Source organism: Haemaphysalis longicornis, unplaced genomic scaffold, assembly GCF_048455015.1.
Source record: "Haemaphysalis longicornis isolate Haplotype H1 unplaced genomic scaffold, Haemaphysalis longicornis Haplotype H1 scaffold_25, whole genome shotgun sequence".
NCBI classification, from domain to species: domain Eukaryota; kingdom Metazoa; phylum Arthropoda; class Arachnida; order Ixodida; family Ixodidae; genus Haemaphysalis; species Haemaphysalis longicornis.
In genome coordinates, this window is record NW_027526314.1 from 5446864 (window position 1) to 5459459 (window position 12596).

At 51.2% G+C, this 12596-nt stretch overlaps 1 protein-coding gene across 1 annotated transcript in view; it reads left to right on the plus strand.

Annotated features, from left to right (window-relative positions):
• Positions 1–8377: 8377 nt before the first annotated feature.
• Positions 8378–12596, plus strand: part of LOC144172694 (uncharacterized) — a gene marked incomplete at its 5' end in the record, with an annotated part of 86772 nt that continues 82553 nt past the window's right edge. Inside the window, 2 exons of the mRNA XM_077701325.1 lie at positions 8378–8793; positions 9326–9589. Coding sequence (XP_077557451.1) covers positions 8378–8793; positions 9326–9589 — 680 coding nt within the window. The remainder of the gene's footprint in view (positions 8794–9325; positions 9590–12596) is intronic.

The window sequence follows — 12596 nt, forward strand, 5'->3', positions numbered from 1 at the left end:
TTAACGCCTCGCAGTCATCGCTTCGTGGTTATGTATGTTTCTCAAAGGACATCGCCATTTCGTCGTCGTCGTCGTCACTACCATCTCCATAAGCGCAACCATAATAACTGTCTTCGATCGTGACGCATAATAAGACCAGCGCTATAAAAACCGGTGAGGGAAGAGATGTTAACAAAAATGGCAGCATCTCCACTCCGTTGATGATGGCGAGGGTGCGAAGTATGGGCCCGACTCGAAATGTTATCCACGTTGCCTCCGAACGACATCCGATTTTCACCCGCCGCGGTGGCCCAGTGGCTAAGGCGTTGCGCTGCTGAGCACGAGGTCGCGGGTTTGATTTTCCACCGCGGCGGCCGCTTTTCTGATGGAGGCGAGAAGCAAAAGCGCCCGTGTGCACGAGATTTCGGCGCACATTAAAGGTCCCCAAGTGGTAAAATTTACACGAGCCCTCCACTACGGCGTGCCTCATCGCCTGCGTTGCGTAAGAGCGTTAAACCCTACAATCAATCAATCAAAATCCGATTTGTGCCCCGACCGTCATTCGATGTGAGCCGTGAGGTGCACCTTGATTATTGCCTAGATGAAACTGGAACTCACGGCTCAAATCGAATTTCGCTTGATTTCTCATTGATGGTGGTGTGCGCACGGATGGACGCGGACGGACATTGGGAGGTCCTAAGGTACTCCGCACCGCTACAGGCGAGGGAGTAAGCCATTTGACTCTCGGGTACCAAATCACGGTCGTAGCCCAATAGGTAGGACGACTGACACTAAAGCTGTCTGGTTATACCACTCACTGGCTGGAATACTGCCGGTACCTGCGTGAGTTTTGTGCGATTGTAAATGTTAAGCGCACGGGCGGGGACGGACATTGTGCGGTCCTAAGGTGCTCCGTAACTAAAAAAAAATTGTCGCCTCTTTTCCGTGCTGTATAACTTGCATGCCACAGGGTTTTATATGCATGAAGGCAGTGGAAAATAGGTAGCTCACTTCTACCTTTTCTCCGTAATCATCACTTAATATGTGGCACGTGCTCTCACCGCCTTACCGAGATAGATGAAGCGACACTCAAAGTCATGAGCGGAGGCTCCCGGGTTCTGCTGGTTCGCACTGATGGCGGAGGACAGCCGCAACGTCGGGCATCGCGCCGCACTTCTGCGAGGATCAAGTATGTGCGTGCTGCTGGCATCACGGCTGTTGTTGTCAGCCAGGTCGTATTCACCCTCCTCGCTGTGTACCGCTGCACGCTTGTCTGCTGAGACCACCACCTTCATCCCGGCAACAACATCGTCTTCAGGATGTCTGCCAGTACGTGAACGTGGATCCCTCTACAGAACTCCTTCGCTTTTGGTCATGACTCGGCACGGCTGCAGGACTGCGACGTCAATAAGCTGCCGGACACCTGCCATGGCCCTGATTGCACCGCTCGGTCCACGAAGGAAGCTGCTTCTGGCCTCTTCTCATCGGAGGATGCTGACAGGGTGGATGGATGCCGTCTCGTCTCAAGTTACTACTTTTTCTTGTACTGAATACCTCTAGCTACTCCGCTGAGTTCTGGTCTTGGGCTGCTCGTTCATCTACACCCTGGTAAATAAAAGTTGTCTGGACTGCCTTGGTGAGTTAAACGAAAAAGTGGAAGAAAGTAGTTTCTCAGTTTTGAATTATGATGTAGGAAGCAGACTCAGTTGTGGTGGATGCGGCTTTCTATATTTTATTGAAGAGCGGCTTGGCTATGAAATGCGAGCGCCGAAGACGAGTGACCGTCCAGGCGTGTAGCCGCATTCGATGGGATACGTGCAAAGCTGACACTTCCGGGCAGGTACCGCTGCTGATGATTGTCAAAGGATGTGGATGAAGATGATAGCAGCTCCACTACATGACCCCCCCCCCACTCTCGCGCGTACCGCTTTAGACAAAAGCAGAAGCGTAAGGTCTAAAGTTTTGTACAGGGATTTGGCTAGGTATATCCTCGTTTAAAATCCTTATACGGTCCAGGTCAAATCATTGGTAAACTATGGGAGCAGACCAGGCAGTCCGCTGAGAGACTCCGGAGCACTGATGGGAATCAGGTGGCCTTGGCTGGGAGTGCAAGAAGGGAAGAGCCTACGTATGGTGAAGAAGCCCCCAAGTGGAAGAGGATCGAGCCGGGCTGCATGGTAGATGACATTGCGATGCTTGTAGAATTGGCGGTCCACGAGGAGTCTTTGCGACGCGTTTCGCTGCCGGTACAAGAAGGCTTATGCTCTCGACGGTGACGGTTTGAACATGGTGTCAGGTGCGGCATCGTTGCGCATGCTGGAAGTGTAACCTTAGTACGACGCCTATGATGACAGCGCCTACAACGTATCACCTATGTCCCCGAACCCCAACGAATATGAGCGCGGAACGGTGGTCGTAGCCGCTGTACCAGACATTGCCGTTTGGCAAGACGGCACTGACGCGTCGTCGATGTGCGCCGAAGGAGGGCCAATAACGAAACTCGCTGTCTTGACGGTGTTTCAGACGTCAATGGCGTCGTCAGCGTTTAGTTGCAGAAACGATCAACTGATGCGACATCGAGCAGACCTGAAGTTGGATGTATGTTGCGTGTGCGTTGGGCACTGACGGCTTCCGCGGGGTTGGTGAAAACACTGCAGTCGTAGCTGAGTTGCCCGCGTCCTTTTCAGCGCAGATTTTTTGGTATGCCCCTGCTGGTTAGAATGCAAAATTGTGGTCACTATGGTTTGTGGTCTCACGCCTTCGGTAATTCAGGCGCGGTGTTGAATGCCGCCGGAGGGGAGGCACGTGATCGTCGGCGTTGGCGTTGGGAGCTACAACGTGCATCGCGTGTGACTCATGCGTGTGACGCATTCACGATATGCCCTCAGCCAGACGACCCGATCCAACCGGGACGTGGCTCCCGAACACAACAACAACGCGACGCGTACCCGACATGACCAAGCCTGCCGCAGAGAAGACGACGATAAAGACGACACATAATGCCCCACCGCCAACACGCACAAGGCGAGATACGACGCCAAGACGCCCCGAAACCCGCGGAAACCGGCGATTGACGTCCAGTTGTTCATCGATGGCTTTGATGTAATCGCCCTCATTGACATGGGAGCCAACAGTCAGTATTGAGCGAAGACTTCGCGTCTAAGCTGAAGAAATTTAGAAGATGGGACGGTCCGCACATACGCGCAGCAGGAGGCCATCTCGTAACGCCACGTGGAACGTGCACGTCGCGCGTCACCATAGATGGCACCACGTACCCTGCTGGGTTCGTCGTTTTGCCTAACTTCTCCCGCGACGGAATTCTTGGAACGGAATTTGCAATTATTGATCTGTAGACACGGTCGATAACTTTTTCCTCCGATCACTCCATGACGCCGGAACCGAACCCCGAACACCGTGCTGCTGTAAGGGTCGCCGCCGATAACGTCACTCTGCCACCGCGCGCAAACTTGATGATCACCGTCTACTGTGAGGATGCTACTCCTGACGTCGACGCTATCGTAGAGAGTGACCAAAGTTTCCTTCTTGACCGCGGTGTCTCCGTCGCAGGAGGCACTGCGCGCTTTAAGCAATGCAAATCTCACATTTTGGTCACTAATTTCACCGAGGAGACCAGCATCTACACAAAGGCGCTGCAATTGCGTTCCTTGAAGAAACGCAAGAATCAAGTCAAGGGATCGCGTTCGCCAACTTTGAACGCGCACGCGCAGATACTTTGAAGCTGCCGCATCCTTTCAACGTGATCCCGGCGCTGCCTCAAGTAAATGAGCACAAATTATTAGATTTGCTGAGTCGCTACAGCGAGTGTTGGTCGTCGAACTCAAAATTACGTGAGAAATCTCCAGCGAAGCACCGAATTATTACCGAACATGGAGCCCGAACTACCCGACAGTCACTGTAACGCGCATCTTCACACGACCAAGAAGCCATCCGGAGCCATGTCGAAGACATGCTCAGCGACGACATCATACAGCCATCGAAAAGACCCTGGGCTGCTCCGGTCGTACTCGTGAAGAAAAAAGTCGGCACATTAAGGCTCTGCGTTGACTACCAGCGACTGAACAAAATCACCAAATGGACGTTTAGCCCTTGCCACGAATCGACGATGCCCACGACCACCTCTGCCACGTGAAGTACTTCTCATCAATGGATCTGAAGATACGCTACTGGCAAATTGAAGCAGACAAGAGAGATCGAGAGAAGACTGCATTCATAACCCCGGAAGGTCTATACGAGTTCAAGGTGATGCCGTTCGGGGTATGCACGCCGCCAGCAACGTTTCAAAGAGTCATAGACAGTGTGCTAGCTGGCCTGAAGTGGCACACCTGCCTCGTATACCTCAACGACGTTGTGGTATTCGTCCGGACTTTCGACGAACACCTTGCAAGGTTGGAGTCTATACTCGAGGACATCCGTACGTCGGGGTTAACGCTGAAGCCTGAAAAGTGCCGCTTCGCATACCAGGAACTGATTTTGGGCCACATCGTCAACGGCACCGGAGTCCTGCCTGACCCGGCGAAAACCTGAGCCATAGCGAGCTTCCCAAGACCTAAAGGCAAGAAGGGCGTACGGAAAATTCTCAGACTGCGCGCATACTAGCGGCGTTTCGGCGTAAACTTCGCACGCATTGCAGAGCCCCTCACACACTTGAAGAAAGGTTGCACACCTTTGAGCTGGGAAGGTGCACAAGAGGAAGCATTCTGCGATCTGAAACAACTCCTGCAAAGCCCGCTCGTGCTCGCTCATTTCGACGAAAACCCCGAAACGGAAATGGACACGGACGCCAGTGATATAGTCGCGGGTGCCGTCCTCGCCCAAAAGCAAACAGGTTGAGAACAGGTAATCGCCTATGCCAGCCGTTTTCTGTCGAAGGAGGAGACAAACTGCTCTGCTTCCGAGTAAGAGTGCCTGGCTATCATGTGGGCCATTTCAAAATCTCGCCCATACGTGTATGGTAGGCCGTTCAAACTTGTGACAGACCACCATGCGCTCTGTTTGATGGCCAATTTGTAGGAACCCTCTGGCCGTTTTGGGCGATAGAGCTTGCGCCTACAAGAAGTCGACGTTACTGTCCTCTCAATATCGGGCAGGAAGCCCTCCGACACCGACAGTCTGTCACGCGCCCCCGTCGATCCACCACCTCAAATCCGATGCAGACAGCGCGTTCTTCGGAGTCGTGTCGGAGAGTGACCTAGCCGCCCAGAAGCGTGCCGATCCTGAGTTTCGTGTCGTGATGAACTACCTCGGTGGACGCAGTGTCGCCGTGCCTTTCTTTATTCTTATGCTGCAAGTGTTATCTCTTTTGATAGGGAGAGCGTTTACAACTAAGGTCAACAGTATAGAATAATCATCGTTGATCTACGGTGTCCTGGTTGAAATCTACGGTTCGAAAACACTCGCGCCCAAAGATAAATTCCCGCAGAGCAGACGCTGCAGCATTCGACTCGCCGACGCTCGCCTGCGCGCGTTGTTTCGTTGACTGCTGGTTAGCCACCTGTGTATTCTTTCAGTTGTTAGGGGAGCACAGGTTCCCTGTAATAAACTTGTTTTGCTTAGGGAAAACTGGGTCGTATTTGGTATCATGACAATATTATAAACAAGCCCCCCTCCCCGATACAAATTTCTGCCTACGCCACTGTTTGGTTGTTTAATTGCGTCGCACATACGCAGGTTGCGTGCGTGCCGTAGGTATAGATCAAGGTTATATAATGCTGGCGCGGCTTGTGTACATCAATTATAAGATAAGAAATGACGCACAGTCACGCTGTAATCATGACATGTCAAATTTATTCCAAGAAAAAGATAAGACAACTTTTTTAACCTCTTCAAAATCAGCCCTTGTGGAAAAAACTGCGATGCTCTGGCGCAGCTTTCAGCAGCCTAACATGACGATTTGTCAGGTTTCACCCTAACAGTATATGGTGTGCGCCGCTACAGCGTGCAACGCAAGCAAGACAATTTGCATCACCCGATGTCGATGCTCAGGTCACATTTTTGAGTTTAGATCATATGTCGGGCCTGTTTATTTGGAAATTTCTCCCCGTGGACTCGGCGATTGGCCATTTAGGGTCATTGTGGCGAAGCATATCGACTGACAGTTTTTTTGGTGTAGTGAGAGTGCTGTAACAGTGTTTCCCCGCCATAATATCCTTCTGCTCTCGTCACCTTCTACATACTAGTCGGAGAATACCTGTTTAAGATGGCGATGTTAACTCTCTCTAAAGCTGGTCGTGGACCAACCCATCGCGCTCAACCTGCCAGGTGACGTGCAAGACTACTATATTGTCAGCCAGATTTCGCAAGGTGGATGAAGTGGCTGAAAAATGCTGGCATTAAATTTCGTGTTTGTTGGAACAGTCACCTCGAGTGTGTGCCGGCACCAACGTTTACAAAAACCTTGGCCAGCACCTCGCCCCGGTTTCGCCGCTGCGACGACACACGAGTATTTGCCCCGCATGCGCGCTTCCGGAACTTTCACAAAAAAATTAGCGCCAATCCACCCTGTGAATGGGGTTGGAAAGCAAAGCTGTAAACGGCACCCACAACTTACCCATGCGCCCTCACTTAAATTCACTCACGTCGCTCTACAAATAGTGAAACCAGAGAAGTGAAATGCACTTAACCACACCCCCTATTACTTCAAAGAGATATTTTCGGTAAGGTTAAATTATTGCATTATGCATGAACGGCGGTTGGTTGAGTTGTACTGGTGTAGCACATGAGTGGAAACGTTTCTTATAAAATTAGAGCTCAAACCCGTTGTTAGGCGATCTCACTTCTCCATCTCTGCCGTCGCAGACGGTGGGGACGAGAGCGGCGGCTTCTATTCAGGTTTCTGAACGGCCAAGAGTACGGCCCTGGGGAGTGGATCCGTCTTAAGTGTAGCCTATATTCAGTCCGAGCCGCATGTGCTCAGTCCACCTACGGAAGCTGGGTTGGCCGAGGGGGGCTGGGCAGCAGCATATCCAATTGCTATCGTTCGGTAGTTGACGCAAGGAGAGGAGGGGGCTCAGGGCTAATGTCGCGCATCCCGATTATGCGGCAGAGTGTTCCTACTTCTGAGCAAAATTTACACTCGGCGTCGTAGCGATTCGGGTGCATTAAGTGAAGACGCGTCGGGTGTGGCAAGGAGCCGGATTGTATGAGCTGTAGGGTAATTTGTTGTTCTATGGAAAGGTCAGGGTAAGGCGAAGGTAGGGTCTGTCTCAGAAGGCGATAATGTAGGGTTACGTCCCTGAACGATACAAGAGGGTGACTGTCCTCGTGCAGCTCCATAGCACGGGGGGTAAAGTGCAGGCTTGGTGGGCGTATTCGTTGCTCGCTATGGAAGCGTGAGCGGGTGTCCAGATGAGCTGAATGGAACCATTTGGGGAGTGGTTTATTAGCATACACAGTGCAGGTCGGGATACCAAACGCGACAGGTAATTCCGGTAGGCTTGTTGGGAATTCGCCACTATCTTACGAACCCCTGGCTGAGTGAGAGCCAAGGCAATGGCTGATATTTCTGCTGCCATCATGTCTTCGGTCATAAGTGAGGCCCAAGCAATGACGTTTGTTCTGGAGGTAGCCACGATGATCGTGTGCGGCTTCCGTCAATGAGGGGTTGATATTTCTAAGCAAAGGGAGCATCTTTATGTCTTGTCGCCTAAAGCCCAGGAGTACATCAAGCGGAGTGACATTCTGTGCTGCACTGCTAATCTGGTGAAAGATGCGGCGACCCACTGCAGTTCTGCTTATTCGGAGCTTCTGGATAGAAAGACGGTCCTCTATCAGCTCTTACACCGTGTTGGAGATTCCCGTGCTAAGCAGTGTCTCTGTGGATGCACGCATCGGAAGACCAATGGCTTGCTCCACCGCCTTTCTATTCATTATATAAAGCATCTTTAGGTTCTCCTTGCAGAGAAGAAGGCGGGGGTTGATTCTCAAGAGGACAAAAGCTTGAACTAATCGAAAGGTATCGGGGTCCTTGAGGCCTCGTTTCATGGTGGCAACTCGCCTGTTCATCTGTATGATTTATTGACGCTGTGTTTGAGGCGCTGCAAGGATGCGTCACTTTTGGCGTTGGCGTGACGATGTAGGCCCAGGATCTCGATGCTCGGCTTGAATTTATGGCCTGGCCATCAAGGAGTATTTGACTGTGTTCCTTAAGGTATCGTCTGCTGTGAGGGCAGACGACAAAGAGCTGAGATTTTTTACGTGAACACTGGAAGCCACAGGCCCATTGGCGTAGTAGACGTGAGATGCCATGGGTTAGTGTGAGCTTCCTTTCATCGCTATCGCGTGGAATTTACCGAGAATGCAGGGGTTAAACCAGTAGATGTGCTTGGTCAGTGCACCACTTGTCTTCCCCGTCTGCGCGTGTGCTCGTAGCTAAATCATTCTACTTCCGGCCACCGTAGTGAAAGGACGTAGGGTCATGTGCTCCCAAGGGGCGGCAGTTGCGGCGCAGCCTAGCCGCGGAAACAGGATCGACGCGAATGATAACGAAGAGTATCAGATTATTTTGCCATCTCTGCCTACCGGGCGTATCGTTTTAAACACAGTTTTTCTTCATGGTGACGTGCGCGCTCGACCTTTTCGAGTAGAAGATTTCAGGAACACGCTGGCCAAGTCTGGTATGCTTTCCGAGGTAGTTGCCTTGGGGGCATATCAGATAAACCACATCTGGGCGGTGACGTTTAACAGCCCCGAAGCGACGAAAAAGATGCTTGCGACCGGCGAACTGCAAGTGAAAGGACGGCGCTGCCTGGTCATCGACCCGCAGGACCAAGAGGTGAAATTGAAACTTCACTGGCTGTTGTACAGTCGCGCGCGATTTGAAGGTAATCGCGCGAGCTTCGACCGATGAAGACGATAACGCCCCCGAGCGGAATTTTTTGGTGCGCCTGGGACCTAGTTTATGCATTCTCCTCTCCCTCGGTCGCTGTTCCTTCAAGCAGTCATCACTCCCACGGGTAGTAAACCACCCTTTTTGCGTTGTGGTGATTGTGTGTGGTTGTAATCACGTGTGGGCTTTCTTCTTGGTTATCGTGAGCAGCGATAGCACCCATTGTTATAAATGTCGGGTATTTGCCAACAATGTGTTTGTGCGCACCTTTTCGGGAACTACTGTAAGATACGACATGTGGGATCTCCTCGCTGCGTGCGCGATCACAAAAGAGGAAGGGGGTACTGGTTTTGTCGCGGGAGTGATGACCGCTTGAATAAACAGCGACCGAGGGAGAGAAGAATGCTTAAACAAGGAACCAGGCGCCGTAAAACAAGCCGCGCGGGGGCGTTACCGTCGTGGTCGGTCGACGATCGCGCGATTACCTTCAAATCGCACGCGACTGTACGGTGTTGCGGACGAAGACATTCGGGCGGCGTTTGCGGCATATGGAAAAGTTAGCGAAGTCACCCGGGAACGCTGGCGAGTACAAGGTGTGCACGACAAAGGTTCCACCACCCGCACCGTGCTCCTCAAGCTGAAGGCCGGACTGAAGGTTGACGACTTGCCCCACCAAATTCGTGTGGCAGGTGAACTGGCTCTCGTTGTGGCCCCCGGTCGTCCCATGCAGTGCCTGCGCTGCCACACCGCCGGCCACGTACAGTGGTGATCTCGCTAAATGTGAACACGCGAGCGCGTGGCCGCCGGTACTATCAGAGCAGCCTACCGTGCCCAGCAACGTTACTAGATTACCTCAGTTTGCAAACTCCGCCGGGATGCGGCGGCGAAACGCGGCCCCCTTCGTTTCCCGCTCTCTAGGTGCGCTTCCGACGCCATTTGACCGGTCGCCGCATCGTAACGGAGCCTTCGCGCAATGTTAAACGGAATTTACGCAGTTAATTTTGTGTAAGGGGAGTTATTTCCCGAGAGGGTGAGCGAAGGTTATTACGAGTGTGCAAGTAAATCACCAGTTGAGCCGCTAAGGCGATGCCACACGGCAGAGACGTGAGCACGATGCCCGAATCTTGCGGGACTTCTGTTCATACAGCTCTTTTGCGTTCCTGTTCTTTAAAATTCGATTGCCTATGTAAAAAAAAAACCATTGACAGTGGGCCAAAGCATTAAGTCTAAATGCTAGAGGGCTATGCACTTCGATTCAGGTGCACGTTAGAGAAACCCCAGGTGGTTAAACTTTCCAAAGCCCTTCACTACGACGTGCCTCATAATCATATCGTGGTTTTGGCCCGTAGAACCTTAGATATTATTGTACGATGAGCCACGCACTACAGCCATCTAATGACGCCGGATATGTTGAAGTGTAAAGCCCAGAACGACTTGTTCGTTCCAGATAACTGAATCGTACGATTCGCATTATTTTAGAAGAAAGATACCGAACTACTTCAATAAAAGTTTGCCCTTTTTAAGGCCATAAAATGCGAGAGATGACGAGAACACAAAGTCAAATTAAACACAATTTATTGAACACTGAACACAAAGTCAAATTAAACACAATTTACTGAACACTGAAACAAACAAACTGGAAGCCACTCTTTTTCAAAGGCAAGAGCCAGAGTTACAGGAGACGTGCTTTTTTGTTTGCTACAGCCACCTTTTCCTTGCTTTCTAATTTATGGTTGAAATCTCTGGAAAAGAAATGCATTCTTGTCACAATGACAAAGTTCAATATTTGGCAAGTGAATGCTGATACATAGTCTGAACAGCCCAAGCGAGCAATGCTGCACTTTTCAAGCTCTTCTAGCACCTTCCAGAAAATATTTTCGCAAGCACCAGCCTCATCTAATGTTGCAGAAACTACATCATTAACAACTCTCATCACACGCAACATTTTAGCTGTTGGATGCTTCATGCAGCCTTCCTTGAAACTTCTATAGGTTGTCAGATAGGCATCAGCGCCAACGACGGGCGCTGCACTGCTTATATCTTCTAAGCACAGAAGGCATGCTGTGGGATTTTCAAACTTGTACACTACATATCCACTAATGTAGTACACAATGGCGTCGTCCACTTCTTCTTTGAAGTAAGAGTGATCGTCATCCTGCTCTTCAGGTTCTCTGGGCGTTTCACAAGTGATCTTTAGCAGCTTTTCCTCTATGAATTCACGCAAACAAGCATGTTTGGTGCGCTGAACTTCTTTTGTCGTCCGCAGTGTTTCCTGTACGCTGGCAAGCACATTTCCTGGTACTCCTTGCACACTGCCACGAAGTGCCGTCTTTATTGGTGTGTACAGACTGAGAAGCCGGAAGATCTGAGTAAAGTTGACCACCGTAGGGTGAGATTCATCTCCACCGAATGACCGAACAAGCCCGAAGTGCCGCTGGAAAAGAGGAAGTTTGTTAAGCTACAACCAACTTCATTACTCATAGCTCAACACTCATAGTCGCAGCAGTAACACGCTCACCTCCAAGGTGTCCTGGTTCAACTTTGCTGTCAAAACGTAGTGTGCGTCCTGATCCAGTAAGAACTCGATGATTTCAAGCGTTGACATCAAGGTAACGCGCAGAGATTGAGTGGTTTGCTGCGATGCAAAGAGCTTGAGACCTTGCTCCACGGAGTTCTTTTCTGTAGAATTCAGCATTTCCAAGAAGTCCTTGATGACCTGAATGAATGAGGTAAAAGTAAGCGCACTATAAGCACCAAGTTCAACACGTATGAAAAGGAACTAGGGCTTGCCTGTATTTCCTTTGAGTGGCGCTTGATGCCTCTTTCGGGTAGCTTTATGTTTAAAGCTTCGAACAGGTCATTGAGGAGTATGGTACGTTGAGAAGTACTTCGGGCAATTTGGAAAAATGCGCGGCACAGCATCTTCATTAAGAGCCCACTTACCACGCGGAATGAGAACTACGTCACCATGAATGTGGTGCACGTAGTCCTTTGCAGTATCTTCCTCTCGGAAGTGAAGGTCACAAACAGCGCAAGAGCTTGTCAGTTCCTTATCCAATCTCGGTATAGCCCGTCGCCACAGTTGAAGGCGCACCTCGTCAGCGGGAGGCTTGAAAAAATGTATCTTTTCGGCCGCGGATTTCGTCGAATCGTACCCACTTCGGCAACCAGTCACAAAGCAGCGAGGCATGTTTTCTCACATTCAAGAACCGTCACATGACACATGTGAGCTGTGTAGCTCACAGGGATAGCGATGACTGAGTTGAAGACATTAAAAAACACCCGGCACCATGCAGATCACGCCAACGCTGACAGCGTCGGCGCCACGCCGGGCACCACGTTGATCGCTACCGTAGTAAGTTGCAGCCAGAGCACACACTACGCGAGTTACGTCGATATAAATCTCGCTGGGACTCAGTGACAGCGATGACTACGAAGCACACTTGAAAGCAACAAAGCAGCACCCGGCATAAGAACACACCTGCAGTAACTCCGCCGGCGTGGGTGCCGGCACCTCCGTGCTCCGCACTCCGCACGACCCTCAGACCGGTCAAAAAGCCGCAAGCGCGCCCCCTCTCGGCGGTACAGGGAAGGGTGACACTCGCGGCGCCGCAGTTTGCAAACTGAAAAAAGTATCTAGTAACGTTGGTGCCCAGCGCGAAACATCACGCATGCGCTGTGCGTGCCGAGCGAGACTATGCTTTCAGCGCGCGCACTGCGTCATCGGAGCGTCTGCGCGTCGTCTGCTATGTTTATCGCGCGTGTAGCGCTG